The following is an 18527-nucleotide window of genomic DNA, read 5'->3' as shown; positions in this document are numbered from 1 at the left end:
ATGAAGTTACAAAAGTAGATACAAAATACTTTTTTAAAAAGTACAGTTAACGACTTAGAAAAATAGAATAAAGCCCTAAAGGTTTAAAAATACAACAAATTTTTTCCCATGAGGAATATTTTAAGTTATTTTAGATGGTAACCAAGACTACCTTATGCAAATGATTTTTGCTGCAGCCCAACACAGAACGCCGTTCTATAAGCAGCCTGTAGCACACTGGCCATCCATTTGGCTTTACTTGTTTGATAAACTTCTGATGAGAAACTTGTGAATTTCCATGCAGCTGCCTCAGTAAAATTACTGCTGCCACGTGTGCTCCAAAGCCCCTCAGAGCCCAGCATCAAAACTGAATATAAAAACAGGAAGACCAAAAGACTCCTTTCCTTATCTGCCAGAACTCATGACCTCAGGAGGAAAGAACACGACTGCTGAAGGTGCTCGGCAGCTCATGTCCAGGCTGGCACTGTTCAGGCGAGGGCTCCATACTGACGGGATGGCTCCCACAGACAGCAGAGGAGCCCTGGCACCATGACTGCAAACACACCTGTAAGGCCCCACTCTTCGGGCCTGATTTGTTTATGCTTCTGAGGTAATGACGTCATGTCTGAGAAGCTCTACTACTGTATGATCTTAGGGCTTAGAGAGAAGCCAAGAGAACAGGAAACCTCAGCACCAGGACTGTGCCTGGGCCTTTGCTGCAAGTCGTGAACACAGACCTGCAGTTCTCCAGTGAGCAGCCGTGTGAACTAGAGTTCTGCAGGCCAGGGTAGAAGAACCCTTAGCTAACTGGCTGCTGGTAAGTCACTAGTCAGTCAGCAGAACAGCAGTAGAGTGGCTGTCAACACAAAACTATTACAATGAAGTGTGATTTTTTTTTTTTTTTTTTTTACATCTGTGTATCATTGTCCATTGTCCAAGTTTTTTAAAGTCCTGGAAATTAAAGCACCACAGGGCTAAGGCGGAATTCAGCAGGCAACTGGAAGCCACTGCAACTGAGTCTAGGGAGCAGTCAGCACAACTGACTCCTACTGGGGTGGGGGACAGGGAGTAGGCAGATAAATCCAGGACAGACTGATTTCTTCAGATGCTATGAAAGCATCTCTAGTTAGGGCAGAAAGACGCCACCCTCCTCTCATGCTCTGCCTCAGAGGTGAGCAAACAGCACAACGTGTACACACTGCTAGTTAAGGCAGGTTGGTCTGGGAGTCTGGCACTGTTTTCATTTAAAAAGACAGAAGGAAAAATGGAGTGGAGGGACACACACAAGGAGACACTCCAGTTTCAACTACCAAGGTGGTTTTGTGTTTTGTCCCACTGGAGCTGCCTCCGTATCTTAGCATTTACCCATCTGGAGCTCAATCACGGAGAGGGCATCTCTGTCTCTGAAATGCATGCAGAGGAAAGAAAAACCTTTGATTTGAGGGTGCCAGAAATCCTAAAAATGATTGAGCCTTGGTTGAGAAACAGAATTTCACTTCAGCAAATCAAAGTAAATGGAGTCTGTGGTTGAGGGGTGATGCTTTCTTGGGGGCATCTAGAAGCCTGCATCCTGTCTGCAGGTGACTGACACTTGCAGAACAGCTGACATCTGGACCTTTGCATACCCCTGGGTTAGGAGGTGTTTCCAAGCTGTCCTTTTTTTCTCTAAACCGTTATCCCACCTTGAATTCCTCTAATGGTGATGTGTGGTTTCAGCGAAAATAAGACAAAACTTCTTTAAAATTCTAAGCATACTTAAGAACATACTAAAATGAGTCATTAAAACTGGAGTTTCTAAGGAATTCTTTCTTATATAGTTTAGTGGAGTCAAAAATCACAAAACCCTCGTCACCTCTAACCTTTATAAAGCCATGCAGGAGGCCAGTGAGCACTTAGTCCCAGCCCTGACACACACACAATGCTGATACACTACAGCACTGCCCTTTGGACAAGTGTCCAGGATACTTATGATGCCATGTACACCTGAGGAGGCAACCAGAACTGACTAGATCTGAGGACCTAATGAAGAGCAGGCACCTTCCTCAATAAAGGAGTCTTTTATCCTGATAGGATGAGGAAATTTTCAAGTTTTGATACAAAGACAAAGGAGAGAACCTCTAGAGCTCAATGCAGCCTTTGTATAGTAACAGAATAAAGCAAGGCTGTTGTTAACTCACTTCCCTGCTGGATCTCCAGCTCTCCCTCAAACAGACAGCAGGGAGACCTGCAGTCACACACACCCTCAAGCTACTTTTTCCCTTATTGCCATAAAGTCTGCATTTCTACACATAAATGTAAGTTTCAAGTTGCAATAAAAACATGGAGTCGTTTAGGAAATAATCAAGTATTCTAAATACTTTTTTTCTACTGTCCTCTCCAGAACTGCAAGGCCTCACGAATCATCAATGAAAATAGTGGCTTTGAGGCCCAAGTCTGTCACAGTTTTTTGGAAGTTTCTTGATCTCTGCCAAAATCTAAGTGAAGAGTTTCAAGAGGAGAACCTGCATGCCGCCATCAGAGGACACAGAGACTATATCCATTATACACTCCCATCTAGACAGACAAGGACGACCCCAAAAATTAAAAAGTCACATAAAAATAACTTTGGTTAATCTCATGCCACATATGCCTGTGATTTAAGCCTTGTGGGTTTTGCAAAACAAACTTTTTTCAACAAGTTTACCATGTAGCCCAGGCTATCCTCCAATGTGCTATCCTCCTGCCTCTTCCTCCACAGTATCAGGTAACAGACATGCACCATCATGCCTAGCTAAAAATACATATGTACTCATCTATAAACACCAGCACACAGACACAAACCTAAAAGGCTATCTAAGGTGAAACATAAGCTCTAAATGGCTGAGATTTAGAAATGGAACACCATTTCAATTTGTAAAATGAAGCAAAACTGATCTGTGTTAAGAAATTTGTTCTAGAAACTAATAAGTTACTGCTGAAAATCCTTAATGTCCATTATGTTGTCACATGGAAAAACTCAATTTCTTTTTTTTTTTTTTTTTCTTTTTTTTTCATGACAGGGTTTCTCTGTGTAGTTCTGGAGCCTGTCCTGGAACTCACTCTGTAGCCCAGGCTGGCCTCGAACTCACAGAGATCCACCTGCCTCTGCCTCCCGAGTGCTGGGATTAAAGGCATGGGCCACCACTGCCCAGCTTCAATCACTTTCTTGAACAAAAGATCAGCAACAAACTACAGGTTAACCTAAGGTTACAACAAAGGACACTAAAGGACGGGCGGGTGGCCACACAGCACCTCCAATCCGGCTGTGCCATACAGGTCTTGTTCTGAAGCTATCTGGCCAACCTACCTTTGGGACAGTTTTCTCTGCAGACAACACTGGGTCTTTTGATCCTGCTTTCTTAGAGTCAGTTATCACTAGTCCACACCAGACAGCAATGAGAGAGTGCTAGCAGTCGATAGAGCGAGAGGGTAACTGTGTTCTAGAAGAAACATTTATCTGTCTTTAGATCCAAGCTTCTCAATTAATTCCTGAAGTGGTGCCAACTCACGCCTATCAATCAGATTAAACTCCTGGAAAGAGAAGAAAAGTAAAATGTAATAATAAACCAACCCTGAAACTCTTACATGTCAACAATGTCTGGTGACCCTTAAGATCACCAGGTGTGACTGGTCTCCAGAAAGACCAAGACACAACTCATGACTTTAACAGTGTTGAGACATCGGGCTCCCTTCCTAACTAGATTCTGGGGGGTGAAAGGAACTGTAGCTACAAGTGTTAAACACTAAAATGAAATACACAAGTGTATATACAATGACCTAAAAATTACAAACTGAACCTCTGCTAACAGCCACCTCTTGAGAAGTCTACTTTTACACACACACACACACACACACACACACACACGCACGCACGCACACGCACGCACACACAAGGTACAAAAACAATCTCAGAAGGAAAAAAAAAAACATTAAATGTGGTATAGCCTTTGCAATACACACAGAACCATAATACACAATAATAAAAGCTACCAGGTTTCTCTACTTACTGTAAAGTGCTATTTTATATACAGAACTGCCTAGCTTTTTAAAAAGTTTTTACTTTTATTTGTGTGTGTGTTTGCCGTATGTGTGGGGGTGTCTGAAGAGACCAGAAGTGGGTATCAGAGCCCCTGGAGCTCCTCCGAGCAGGTGCTGGAAAATGAACTCGGGTCTCTGCAAGAGCAGGAAGTGTCTTACTGCGGAGCGACCTGTCACTCTTGCTCTTTTCTGGTTTCTTTGAAACAAGGTCTGGCTGGGATTCCAGAGACGTGAATCATGCTCTGATAATTCTTTACTATCTTTTTCAAATAATATGAATTATTTTGACCTTTCCAAGTTCTGAGTTAGTGCTCACAGGCAACAGGCCACAGACCTGGAAGAGCAAGGGAAGACCGAGGCAGCTGGACCCAAGAAGGATGCTGCCTTTCTTCCTTTCTTTTTTAAAGCTTTACTTACTTACTTTGGGTCTGTCTGTGAGCCTTTGTGAGTTTATGTGCTCCACATGTGTGCATGTGCCTGTGGAAGCTAGAGGATGCTGGATCCCTTACAGGAAGTTGTGAGCCTCCTGATAGGGATTCAAGGAACTGAACCCAGGTCCTCTGCAATAATTGTACATGGTCTTAACTGCTGAGCCATCTCTCCAGCCCAGAGACACAGTCCTCCTTTCTATACTGCTTCATGAATCGATGAAACAACAGAGAGAAGAAAACAAAGTTTGTACTCAGACGGTCTGCATCTACGAATAAGACAGTGTTTTTACTGTTATCAAGGTCCAAGTCCAAGACCCCGAGATCAATCTGGCTCACCCACCTGAACAAAGAAAATAAAGTGCTTAAAGGAGGTGTTGAGGTGGGCCTCCTCTTGCAGCTGCATCACGGAGTCAAAGTGCTGGTGGTAAATATGGGCGTACACCCTGAAGAGACGCTTCAGGATAGTCTTTGCCACAGACATGAAGTTTTTGGGAAACGGGACACCTGTAATTGAATGCACACCTATCAATCATCAAATGAGACATCAGGGAGTTTTGATACTACACATAAGCTTAAGCTCTCCCAAGTCGACTTCAAAGGACTGTAAGCAAAGCAAACCCCAACCTGAGTATTCTTCCTGCTCCACACTGACTGCCTACAACAGAAGACACAGGTAGAGACTGCTGATCACAGTTCAAATTCATGTTAGTTGTTTAATACCAGAGTTTCTCCCTAAGAGGAAATGCAGTAAGAACAAGCAAGCACTTCGATTATAAACATCAATTCCGTCATTTGTAACAGGAAAAAAAAGTTAGGAATGGAAATTTTCCTAAACAAAATAAATGACAGCCCTCAAGTTGCAGAGAGCATCTCATCTTCTACATTACTCTGGAATGTAAAAGTAGTAGTCTTCATTTTCCTAGAGCCCAAAAGGGGGTGATCCTTCCTGAAACAGAAGGTGGGGACCTCATTCCTTCTCAGAGAAAAGAAATACCTCTTGAGAGGAAAAACTGGGAGGTGTGGGGACCTCTTGAAGCAGTCATCATGGGACAATTGGCTACAATCCTGACAAGTTTGGCTGATGACACTAAAGTCCTTTAGCAAAGGGACCAGAGTGCCAGAGAGCCGGCACTGGCTACACAAACCACCACTGAGAAGCACCGAGAAGGCGTTTTCCTGCTGGGCATGTGGTGCTTGTCTCTAATTCAAGGCAGACAGACAGGTGGATCTGTGGGAGGCCATGGACTCCAGTGAGTCTCAGGCTTGACAAGAAATCAGTTTCAAAAAGCAGTTCCTCAAAACCACCAAAAACAAAATACCTTTCAACCTCTCAGAAAACAGAGGCTTCTAACAGCATTCCTCCTGTGCATCCTACTTTTTTTCTTTAGCCAGCCCTTAAAAGCTTGATATTTAAGGGTTGGGGATTTAGCTCAGTGGTAGAGCGATTGCCTAGCAAGCGCAAGGCCCTGGGTCCGATCCTCAGCTCTAAAAATAGATAGATAGATAGATAGATAGATATTTAATAAGTTGTGCTTATTTTAGTTGTATTTCCAACCCCTAGTCTTTGCTAAACTGAGTTTTCAAACATTACACTGGAGCTTATGTGCTGTTTCCCTGGACAGAATCTTAATATGAAATTCCAAAATGGCAGGTTTTAAAAATCAAATCTTTTCTCTTAAAATTCCTATCTTGCTAATGGTTTAGATATGCTGCTAAAACAAACAAACAAACAAAAAACAAAACAGTTCTCACCAATAAGATGAAACTAGCAAAATTTATAACACTGATAATAGCCTAATGGGGAGGAAGAGGCAGGGGGAAGAGTCTAGAATTACTATAGTAGAAAGAGAAGCTGAGAAAAAAGGATTCTGGGGGCATGGTGATAAGATTTTATAACCTCAGCAAGTGGGAGGTAGAGATAGAAGGACTCAGTGTTCAAGGCCATTCTCAGCTACACAGTGAATTCAAGGCCAAACTGAGCTAAATGAGATCTTGCCTCATAAAAATAAAATCAAATGAAACTTAACGGAGTAAACATGTAAGCTGTTTTAATCTAAGTACTTTCTAAACTAAATTTAATAGAACATATTCAAGTGGAACCAATATATAATAAAGTATCTGTGAGAAAGGGAATACAAGGTTTAGTAGAAGATTGTTAACCAAGAACCAAATCTAACAACTTTTTTTTTTCTTTGAGACAAAGTCTCACTCTGTAGCACAGGCTAACCTTGAATTCCCAGCAATCCTCCTGTCTCAGCCTCTGGAGTGTTGGGATTGCAGGTATGCTCTACCATTTTCCCCAACACCAGCCTAAGTATAGAAACTTGATCTAGGGCCAGCAGGCTGGCTGCCTGGATAAAGATACGTGCCAGGCCTGACGACATGAGGGCAATCTCCAGGACTCACACGGTAGAAGGTGAGAACTGACCTCCCCAAGTTCTCCTCTGACTTTCACACCTTTACAGTGCCACACAAGTTCACACACACTGGGCCATACAGAATACGCAAAAAAATAAATGTCGGTTGTTGTTTTTTTAATTGATCTAAATGTTTCTCCCAGAAGCGCCTCTGCTTAGACTATGAAGAAGAGCACAAGCCGGGCAGTGGTGGCACACACCTTTAATCCCAGCACTCGGGAGGAAGAGGCAGGCAGATCTCTGTGAGTTTGAGGCCAGCCTGATCTTACAGAGTGAGATCAGGTTAGCCAGGACTGTTTCACTGAGAAACCTTGTCTCAAAACAAAAAACAAAAACAAACAAACAAAAAGCACAAGAATCTGGCAGCCGGCAGTGGTGGTGCACGCCTTTAGTCCCAGCTCTCAGGAGGCAGAAGGCACATGGATCTCTGTGAGTTCAATGCCAGCATGGTGTACAGAGTGAGACCCAGGACAGCCAGGGCTACACAGAGAAACCCTGTCTCAAAAAACAAAAAACAACAACAACAAAGAAAAAAAATCTGGTAAGCAGCTGCTCAGATCCCCAGAACAACAAGCAGGCTAACCTCATTCTTCAGTACACTACCAAAATCAAAACAGTAGCAAGCCAGAAACATTCTCCTAGCAGAACATTTGAAAAAGAAATGGAGAAGTTGGGGTATAACTTAATGGTAAAGCATGTGTTTAACCATGTGAGGGGCCCTGGGTCTGACCTCCAGCACCAAAAACAAGTAACTTATAGTCATCAAAAATAGACAATGGGAAAATATCTGCTAAAAACAGGCTGGTGAGACGTCTTAGCAGGTAAAGGCGCTTGCTGCACAAGTCTGGAGACCCAAATTCCACCCCCAGACACCATGTAAATAAAGGCAGAAGGAAAGAACCAATTCCACAAATTGTCTCTCTCTGACCTTCACTCATGTATTGTGGCACACAAACACATGCACAATTTTTAAAGTAAATTTTTAAAAATCTACACTTTTTTTTTGGGGGGGGGGGAGACAAAGTCTCACTATATAGCCCTGGCTGACCTGGAACTCACAGAGATCTGCCTATGACAATCTTTGGAGTGCTAGGATTAAAAGTGTATACCATGCCCAGCTAACATTTATTTTTACTTTGAGAAAATGCTTCTGTATTTTTATGAAGAACAAATAGAACAGACGTGAAGAACACAGGAAGGTGTGTACAGTTTCAGATCACCCTGTAATGTTCCACAAGGTTTACAAGGTCCTAAAACATGGCAATTTGCTCTATACATGATTTAACTGAGGAAGGAAAGACACTAATATCAAACTGGAACAAACTGGCTAACTTCCTTTTTAGAAAAGAAAAAAAAAAAAAAAAACTTAAGCAGCATTCAGAATAAAAACCCTGACAGCCCAAAGATTAAAAAACAAACAAACAAACAAAAAACAGCCACCGGTCGGTGGTGGCGCATGCCTTTAATCCCAGCACTCGGGAGGCAGAGCCAGGTGGATCGCTGTGAGTTCCAGGCCAGCCTGGTCTACAGAGCGAGATCCAGGACAGGCACCAAAACTACACAGAGAAACCCTGTCTCGAAAAACAAATACAAACAAAAAAAAACTAAATAAAAAAATAAGCAATGTCACTATCTAGAAATAAAGCCTTTCTCACTGTAACAAACACAATTCGGAATTGAGAGCAGAGTTCAGGAACAGAACACGTGCCTAGCATGCATGTGAGGCCCAGGCTTCAATCCTAGCACCACAAAAAGCAACAACAAAACCACCCACATTTTAAAGAAAATGAGCAGAGTAAGAGAAGTGTATATAGCAAAACATGATAAATAAGACCAAAGGTGCCCTAGGGGAAAAAAACACAGTTTACATGACAAAGACCAATTATCTGTAACAGACAAAGGATGTAACAGGACAAAAAATGTAAATAAATCAAAAGTATTTAATCTCATTCATATTGGTGTGTGCGTGAGCACAAGTGTACTCATGCATGTGCTATAAGGCACATGTGGGGGTCAGAGGACAACTTCCTTTCATCATGTGGGTCTCGGGGATCAAGCTCAGGCCACCAGGCTTGGTAGTAAGTGCCTATACTTAAAAAAAATATATTTTTAAATAGACATTAAAATAAAAGTTTAGAGCCGGGCGGCGGTGGTGGAGCACACCTTTAACCCTAGCACTCGGAAAGCAGAGCCAGGCGGATCTCTGTGAATTCAAGGCCAGCCTGGTCTACAGAGCGAGTTCCAGGTCAGCCAAGACTATATGGTAAAACCCTGTTTCAAACCAAACAAAAAAAACATGTAAAGGTGGAAGGACCAAATCCAAGAAGTTGTCTAACGTACACATATACACGTATATGCCATGGCACTCAAACCACACACACAAAATAATTATTTTAAAATATATCCAATTTAGGGCTGGAGAGATGGCTCAGAGGTTAAGAGCACTGGCTGCTCTTCCAGAGGTCCTGAGTTCAATTCCCAGCAACCACATGGTGGCTCACAACCATCTGTAATGAGATCTAGTGCCCTCTTCTGGTCATACATGCTGTATACAAAATAAATAAATAAATCTTTAAAAAAAAAATATATCCAATTTAATCAAATTGGAAGAGATTAAAAAATAAGTATTAACTGGTATGAAGAAACACAATTGGGCATGCTGGGGGAATATACATGAGTACAAACTTTTGGAGAGTGTGGGTTTCTCTGTTAAACTGATTTAAAGTCAGAGCATTTAAAGATTACAGCCATCATTGAGAAAGAAAGGCAGTTCTACAGTGATAACTTACCGATCTTCGAAGGGAAAAGGGTTTCATCATCAAGCTGATCCTGAACCCAAGTCATCAAATAGTCAATGTATTTTGGGGCAGAACACTTGATTGGCTTTTTAATATTAGTGCCATCTGCCCAATGGTATTCATACCTGCAGAGAACGACAATGTGTTACTGACAGTTATTAAATCTTAACACGTACAACCTGTAATCAAAGCAGGTTCACATCCTGTCCACAGAAATTCTACGAGGCTTTAAGAAGTTACAGGAAGCCGGGCGGTGGTGGCGCACGCCTTTAATCCCAGCACTCGGGAGGCAGAGGCAGGCGGATCTCTGTGAGTTCGAGGCCACCCTGGGCTACCAAGTGAGTTCCAGGAAAGGCGCAAAGCTACACAGGGAAACCCTGTCTCGAAAAACCAAAAAAAAAAAAAAAAAAAAAAAAAAAAAAGAAGTTACAGGAAACTCTCAGCCTCTTTAAGATAGATACTTACTTCTGGATATGCAGCTACTTGCATTAATTCAATACAGGTACCAGGAAAAAATGAGCAAATAATAAAAGACTACCTAAAAATTTTTGTAAGAAATTAAACTCTAATTAAATAAAAAAAACAAAAAAACGAACAAACAAAAAACCCACCAGACTTTCTGGATGAATCTAAGTGACATCTCTTTTAAAATGACATTGATTTGTGTGGGCATGCAGACACTATACATGTGAAAACAATTTGCAGAGTCAGTCTTAGCAGTAAGTGCCTTTACCCTCTCAGCCACCTCGCTGGCCCCTAACTCAAATTTCTATACATTTCCTCCTACAACAGAACAATACAATTATAATTTATAAACAGTAAACACTGAGTATTTATATACCAAAGTAGTTAATGATAAGAGTTATTGCTGAGTAGTCAAGAACTCACAAACTGAATTATCTCTATACAAAGAAACAGATAAGAACAGTATTATTTAATGTTTATCAATTATAAAAGAAAGAAACTCAAAAGCGTCTGTACCAGGCTAGATGCATACCTGGGACCTGCAGACATGACTGGGCAGCTTGCCTCAGTGCAGAATTCAGTTATGGTTCCATACAACATGTTGATCTGATTGAAGAAATCCACAGCTGCAAAGACAAGGTCGTCACTCTAAGTATCTATGTAAACTAAGACAAACCAAACAGACCTCTCAGCTGAAGGAAAATGGACACTATCTTCTTTTTTGAAGTGGGTTCTATGTTGCCCAGACTAGTCTGGAACTCCTGGGCTCATGCAATCCTTCTGCCTCAGTTTCCCCAGCAACTGGGATTACAGGAGCACACTACCATGTCCAACTAACTTAAGCAAAACACTGGAGCTGATTTTAACTTAATGGTAACTAATAAGTCACTGGAATACACTATTTGATTAGATCCAAGGAGTTGGAAGACTCCTAGCTTATCAATCTCAACTACATCCTATCATGTGTTATTATAGAACAAACTCTGTGGAAAGTTACAGGCTGGATCACACATTTCAAACATCTCCTTCAGCATCAGCATGTGACCACCCAAAAAGGATCGGGAATCAAGTCCCTAGTCTGGGTCTATGCGAACACAAGAGTTTAAAAGATGAATAACACAAGACTGAAGACGAGACCCACATGCCAACAGTAAGTGCTAGAAGTTCAGATAAAAAGCAACATCGAGAAGGACAGAGGCGGTCAGGGAGGACATTCCAAAGGAGCTTCCACTAGATCTGGAGGACAAGGAGGAAGGAGTGAGGGTAAACTTGACTGGGTGTGAAGAGAATCATTAGGACTTGGGAAGTTTTTCAAAATGCCATGTTCCTGTCTAAAAGAGTACTTGGGGAAAAAAATGAACTAGGGCTTTCCAAGTTTCTTCAAAAATGGATTAAGAAAAAAAATTCTGTTTCATCAAAAACATTTCATAAAAATTTCCTAACTTATAAACTTTCCTCTTAGTTATATTTTATATTAGTATCTGTATTTTCAAGACAAGGTTTCTCTGTGTAGCCCTGGCTGTCCTGAAACTCAGAGGTCCAAAGATCCCCCTGCTTCTGCCTCCCAAGGACCGGGATTAAAGGTGCGTGCCACTATGTCGGGCATCTTAGTTATATTTTAAAGAAAGCAACATTAGGCCTAACCTCAATATTCTCACTAAAGAAGAGTACAGAGGATGACACTTCACGGGTATGTGTAAGCCTAGCAAGGGTTCAACTGCGGCTTTCACTCTCATCCTGAGGAGGGTGCAGGGGGGTTCTGCAGGGTCTCCACCATGGTGTGAGAGTGGATGAGAAGCAGACATGAGGGCCTAGCTGACTGTTAAGACAAACAGTAAGAAAGACTCCCAAAGACTTACAATGCCATATTTCTCACTGAAACTTGTTCTAGAAAATTAAAACTTTTTTTAAATAAAAGTATTTGCTAACACAGGATAGGGTTATTTTTAAATAAATTCAAAAGTAAATATTTTAATTTTTCTCAGTTTAAATTTCCCAAACAGTAACATTAGATACACTGTACATAATTAAAAGTTTGACATGCTCAGTAATGGTTTTTTTTAAGACCTATCTTTTCCCCCACATGTAAAAGCAAAGAGCCTTTATTTCAAGCTCCGGAGCTTGGTCCCTCTGTCTGTCCGACACAGCGGTGAGAGCAGAGAGCCCCTTTAAGACCTATTTTTCACTAGGGGGAGAGGGAGTTCAGGTGCTGGTGGAGGCCATACAGAGATGTTGGATCCTCCAGGATTGGAGTTACAGAGAAGCCTGATGTGGAGCTGGGAACTGGACTCTGGTCCTCTCCAAGAGCAGTATTAGCTCTTAAACATTGAGCAGTCTCTCCAGCCCTCCAGTAACTGTTCAGAGAATAAAGGGACTCTGGGAACAAGTGTTTTGTTTTTTTTTAAACTGTATTTTACATTTTATTAATTTATTGTGTGCACACACGAGTATGTGTTTATGTCCATATACATAAAGCTCAGAGGACAATCTCCAAGAGTCAATCATCTTCCAACATGTGGGTTCTAGAGACTGAACTTGGCAACAAATATCTTTACCCGCTGAACCATCTCGACGGCCAGAGACCAAAAGGTTTGAATAGATGATTTAGAGCAGTTAAGCTTCAAAGAAAAATCTAAAACTGCAGGAGGCCAACACACGCCTTTAGAATTTGAGGTTTAATTTAAAAATACTTTAAATTATGTGTATTTGTATCTGTGTATGGGTATATACATGACAGTCCAAGTGCCTGCAGAGGCCAGAAGAGATTGCTGGAAACTCGGGAGCTGTAACTGGAGTATAAAAAAAAAAAAAAAAAAAAAGCAGATATGATCTGCCCTATGTGAGTGCTGGGAAATAAACTGGGTTCTCTGCAGAATAGCATGCACTCTTAACCACGAACACATTTTTCCAGCCCAAACTTGATAATTTGAATAAAATTAAAAGCAGGGGTTTCCCTAAATAAGTAGTACTTTACATTGTTCAAACAACATACAAGCCTCTCACTTTGCATGTACATTTTTAGTTGATCTTACTCATTTCTTCACAATATTCTCCCAAAAAGCATCTTAAAGCACTCAGCACTTCAAGTCTCTCCACTCAACCAACACAATCAAGTACTCTGACAAATACAGTCTAAATGTATTTGTATTCATAGGTTTTTTAATTTATTTTTAAAATTTTTTTTAGCTGAGGATCGAACCCAGGGCCTCAAGCGCTCTACCACTGAGCTAAATCCCCAACCCATGTTTTTTATAGATAGCTGTTATATTACAGTAGTTATACCTATAAGAGAAAATTCATTCAATAAGATTTTAGCAAACTCTATCAATCAGCAAGTTTAACTAACGTTCTTAAAAACTCACTGTTAACAGCAATCCATTCATTGAGGTCCTCTCCCTCTGGCAACATGACAGCTTGCCGCAGATTGCCACTTCCCAGAGTGGCTTCTGCATGTTTTAAGAGTTCGTACTGATGGGAGCCTTCAGGAATATTCTTCTTTGGTTTGAATGTTTTCGAAGAGCGGCTGCTGCTGTTGGGTTAAAAGTAAAAAAACGTATGAATTTAGGAAAGAAAGACTGGCATTTTTGGCATATAAATGGCTCTATTAGGGGGCTAGGAAGATGGCTAAGCAGTTAAGAACATGTATTGCAAGCCGGGCAGCAGTGTTTAAAAGTGTGGTGGTACACACTTTTAATCCCAGTACTCGGGAGGCAGAGGCAGGAGGATCTCTGTGAGTTCGAGGCCAGCCTGGTCTACAGAATGAGTTCCAAGACAGGTACCAAAACTACACAGAGAAACCCTGTCTCGAAAAACAAAAACAAAAAAAGAATGCAACACATCATTGCATCATTAAACAAATGTTCCACAGCATAAATAAATGTAACACATCTTCAACTAGTATTCCACAACAGGATCTGATGCCCTCTTCTGTCATCCACAGATGCAAAGCACATGATACACATGCATACATGCAGACAAAACACTCACATACAAGAAGTAAAAATAAATATTAAGCCAGGCATAGTGATATACACCTTTAATCCGAGCACTCTAGAGGGAGAGGCAGGAAGATCTCTTTGAGTTTGAAGCCAGCCTGGTATACATAGTGAGTTCCAGGACAACAAGAGCTACATAGTTAGACCCTGTCTCAAAGAAACAAAAACTAACAATCTTTAAAAAATACAGCTATGCTTTAAATGACGGCATCAAGACAGTTAAATAATCCAGAGGATGGAAGAAACCATTTTTAAGTCATAGATGTGATAAGACACTAATACCCAAAAAACATGAAGAATTCTTACAACTTGAACAAAAAGGGCAGATGAACACAACCACTGCACCATATATACACATATGAAAATGTTACAGTGAAACCCATTAGTTTGTACAGTTAACAGGTGTTAACAAAATAAAAACAATCTGATTCTAAAGTAGGAAAAGGATCCCAAAAGACTTTATTTATCCACAAGTAGCCTGAAAATATACAACGATGCTTAATGTTTTTGGTCACTGGAAGAATGTAAATCAAGAGATTCCACTTCACACTGAGTATAACAAAAAGACAACTTTCAGACAGATGGGAATTGGAGAATTTTAAAACTCCTATGTGGTGATGTTGTGTGCCCTAATAAAGCTTGCCAGAGGACAGAGCCAGCCACTAGATTAGACACAGAGGTCAGGCAGTGGTGGCACACACCTTTAATCCTATCATTCGGGAAGCAGAGATCCATCTGGATCTCTGTGAGTTCAAAGCCACACTGGACTACATGAGATTGATCCAGTATAGAGCCAGGCAGTGGTAATACACACCTTTAACCCCAGCACTTGAGATCTCATGCCTTTGCTTGGGAAGCACATGCCCCTTTAATCCCAGGAATTAATATGGCAGGGCAGAGAAAGGTATAAAGGCATGAAGAAACAGGAACTCACTCTCTTTATAGGCTGAGGATTTTGTAGAGGTAAGAACTAGTGGCTGGCTGTTCTGCTTCTCTGATCTTTCAGCTTTCACCCTGATATCTGGCTCTGTGTTTTTTACTAAGAGACCATCTAAGATTCTAACAACACTCATACAATGAGGTAGGAATGTAAAATGCAGTGCAGAGCTTTAAAACGCTTGGCAGTGCCTCAGCAGACTAACATGTAACAATTCACTCTGAACACCCAGGAGACAGCATCACACACACATCCAAAAGCCTGTAACCAGATGTTCACAGCAGTGTTCTTCAGAATAGCCAAAGACTGCAAAAAACTAAGGTATCAATCATCTTAAGTTATAAATAAAGACTCACATTTACCTCACCTAGTTGAAGAGCTATAGACAGTCAGAAGGAAGAGGCAGTTTTTTTTTCAGGGACAAGCTCAAATAGACTGTCCATGATCAAGTGGTCACCTCTACACCCAAGTACATACAGGCAACACTAACTGGATTCAGTAGGTACACATGTGTGTATATGTGCACATAGATATGTGTATGTACACACACATAAATATACATATAAAACTACAGAAGAGAACATGAATTTGAAAGGGAGATGAGAGGACACTGGAGGAGCTAGTGGAGAAAGGAGTGGATATGATGGGGGGAAAAAACCCGCATCTATTAAGTTCTCAAAAAATAAAAACCTTTAAAAAGAAAAAAAAAAAGATTCACATTTGGGGCCGAGATGAAAGCGCCCACCTTTAATCCCAGCACCGAGGAGGCAGAGGCAGGTGGAGCTCTGAATTCCAGGCCAGCCTGGACGACATGATGAGTTTTGGGCCAGCCTGGGCTACATCGTGAGCCCCCTCTCTCAAAAGAGGCCCACATTTAAAGCAGGCCTGTCCTGGTGGCCTAGGCTGTAATCCTAGCTACTTGGAAGGCTGAGGCAGGAGGAGGCCAGGTTCGAGGCCAGTCCCGGATAGAGGGGGGAAAAAAATCACCTAATAAGGTGCCCGAGCCCAGCTTCTCCAGGAAACCTGTGTAAAACCACTGAGGAGCTGCACTTTTCGTCTAGACACAGAGGCACTTCACATTTTCCTGCGCGAACCTTTACCGACGCGGCAGGCAGGCCGGGTTCAGCCATATGTCCGGCTCCGCCCTCCGCTCGGCACCCTCCGCCGGGCCCTCACCAGGGGCCCCGCCGACCGACACCCGCCCCGCCCCGGCTCGGCCCGGCCCACTCACAAGAGGAAGCTCATCCTCGCTAGCCCGAGGGGGCCGCGGCCCCCGCCCCAGTCAGACTCGGCGCCGCCGCGGGCACCGGGAAGCGGAGGGCGCTCCGCGGCTAAGCAGGGCCGCCGAAGCTTCACGGCCCGGCCTTGGAGTCGGGGTCCAGCCGCCGCGAACCAGCACACACCGCAGAGCGCTGCCGAGCCGCCTCCCACACTACGGAGAGCCGAAATGCGGAACCAACAAGATCTCGCGAGACCAGGCTTCGCCCCGCCCCGCCGAGCCTCGCCCCGCCTCTTACTGAGCTCAGCCAATCAGTATTGCGTGGACCCGGGAAGGCAATGGGGCCCGCGGCACTACTGTCAACTATGCTCAGGGACCTCTGCCAGCGCCACTTAGTGACTGTTTAGCCACCTAGGACTTCATTCCTTCTTCCGAAGGAATACTCTTCCAGCCACATCATCTGTTGATGGACACTTGGGTGGTTTCTACACGCATGCTGTAATGCTGCTGTGAATGTGCACGTGCATGTTTTGTGTGGGTGAAGAGAATGTGGACACCAGGTGACTCCGTGGTAGAATGATGAAAAAGAGGAGAAGGAAGATTGTGGAGATAAATGGCAAAGACCCAGTACTTTTCCGCTCTAATTGCTGGTGGTTTTAAACCATTCAAACGTCACTTGTCACATTAATGACACCAATTTTATTTTGTCAACTGGTTTTCTTTTTGTTTTTTTTTTTTTGTTCCTTTGTTGAAGCAGGATATGATATATCCCAACTGGTTTAAAGGTCAGTAAGTAGCCAAGGATGACCTTGAATTCCTGATCCTCCTGCCTCTGCCTTCTAGTGCAGGGATTACAGGCTTGAGCTACTGTCCTAGTCTCCTTTTATTAACTTTTTAAAACATTTTTTTCAGTTTGTATGTAGGGCTGGAGAGAGGGCTCAGGGGTTAAGAGCACTGGCTACTCCTCCAGAGGTCCTGAGTTCAATTCCCAGCAACCACATGGTGGCTCATAACCATCTACAATGAGATCCAGTTCCCTCTTCCAACGTGCAGGCAGAACACTGTATACATAATAAAAAAATAAATCTTAAAAACAAAACCAAAAACACTTAAAAAAAAACAAATTTGTATGTATTAGTGGGGGGGCACTTGTAAGAACCACATGTAGGAGTTGCACCATATTTGGGGGAGGGTATGTCCAACCCAGGTTATCAGGCTTGCTCAGTAAGCTTTTTCAGTTTATTTTTGTTTTATTAACTTCTATAACTTCTGTAGTTTTATTTGTATATATATATATGATTTAAAGTGTGTACCTTGATATGGTTTTGTGGTTCTTTCTTTCTTTTTCTGGTTTTTGAGACAGGGTTTCACTATGTAATCCTGCTATCCTGGAGCTTACTATGTAGAGCAGGCTGGCCCAAACTCACAGAGATTTGCCTGCCTCTGCCTCTCTGCATTTTATTTATTTCTTTTATAATTATAATTTCTTTCTTTCTTTCTTTCTTTCTTTCTTTCTTTCTTTCTTTCTTTCTTTTCTTTTCTTTCTTTGTTTTTTTCCAGACAAGAGTTTCTCTTTGTAGCCCTGGCTGTCCTGGAACTCGAATTGTAGACCAAACTCAGAGAGCCAATTGCCTCTGCCTCCCGAGTGCTTAGATTAAAGGCCTGCACCACCACTGCCCTGCTGTAATTATATTCTTTAAATAACACATTATTAATGTTTGAGTCTGTGTCCTTGTGTTTATAACCGTATCAAGAGTGTCCAGGCATGGTGGTGCAGGCCTTTAATCCCAGCACTCGGGAGGCAGAGGCAGGTGGATCTCTGTGAGTTCAAGGCTAGCCTGGGCTACAGAGCGAGTTCCAGGAAGGCTCCAAAGCTACACAGAGAAATCCTGTCTTGAGAAAAAAAAAAAAAGAGTATGTGTTGCTTCTATGTAGGCACCAGGCATGCATGTGTATCACATTCATGTATGCTAGCAAAATGCTTATAAAATAAAAATAAGGCCGGACGGTGGTGGCGCACGCCTTTAATCCCAGCACTCGGGAGGCAGAGCCAGGAGGATCTCTGTGAGTTCGAGGCCAGCCTGGACTACCAAGTGAGTTCCAGGAAAGGCGCAAAGCTACGGAGAGAAACCCTGTCTCAAAAAACCAAATAAATAAATAAATAAATAAATAAATAAATAAATAAATAAATTTAAAAAGAAATAAAAATAAATCCTCTTTTAAAAAGAAA

At 42.2% G+C, this 18527-nt stretch overlaps 1 protein-coding gene across 2 annotated transcripts; it reads right to left on the bottom strand.

Annotated features, from left to right (window-relative positions):
* Nucleotides 1-913: 913 nt before the first annotated feature.
* Nucleotides 914-16521, bottom strand: Mob1a (MOB kinase activator 1A). 2 transcript variants are annotated; one of them, XM_059258052.1, is made up of 6 exons: nt 16310-16521; nt 13509-13675; nt 10679-10772; nt 9673-9806; nt 4807-4970; nt 914-3528 (listed from the first exon to the last, which is right to left on the bottom strand). In XM_059258052.1, exons 1-6 carry the CDS (start codon nt 16321-16323, stop codon nt 3451-3453), a joined length of 651 nt encoding a protein of 216 aa, XP_059114035.1. In that variant the 5' UTR covers nt 16324-16521; the 3' UTR covers nt 914-3450. The 2 variants fall into 2 exon arrangements, with proteins under 2 accessions (XP_059114035.1, XP_059114036.1); XM_059258053.1 differs by having other exon boundaries at nt 13509-13672.
* Nucleotides 16522-18527: the final 2006 nt, after the last annotated feature.

The sequence above is a fragment of the Peromyscus eremicus genome, chromosome 3 (assembly GCF_949786415.1).
Source record: "Peromyscus eremicus chromosome 3, PerEre_H2_v1, whole genome shotgun sequence".
Classification (NCBI taxonomy): domain Eukaryota; kingdom Metazoa; phylum Chordata; class Mammalia; order Rodentia; family Cricetidae; genus Peromyscus; species Peromyscus eremicus.
The sequence above is the reverse complement of the archived record's forward strand: the minus strand, read 5'-3'. Positions and strand labels throughout refer to the sequence as shown.

Excerpts from the sequence above, each read along its gene's own strand:
- Mob1a (XM_059258052.1), bottom strand. Across the intron at positions 10,773-13,508 it reads TGAATGGATTGCTGTTAACA|CTGTGGATTTCTTCAATCAG; the intron begins GTGAGTTTTTAA and ends TTGTCTTTGCAG. Across the intron at positions 3,529-4,806 it reads ACTTTATTTTCTTTGTTCAG|GAGTTTAATCTGATTGATAG; the intron begins GTGGGTGAGCCA and ends TTCTCTTTCCAG.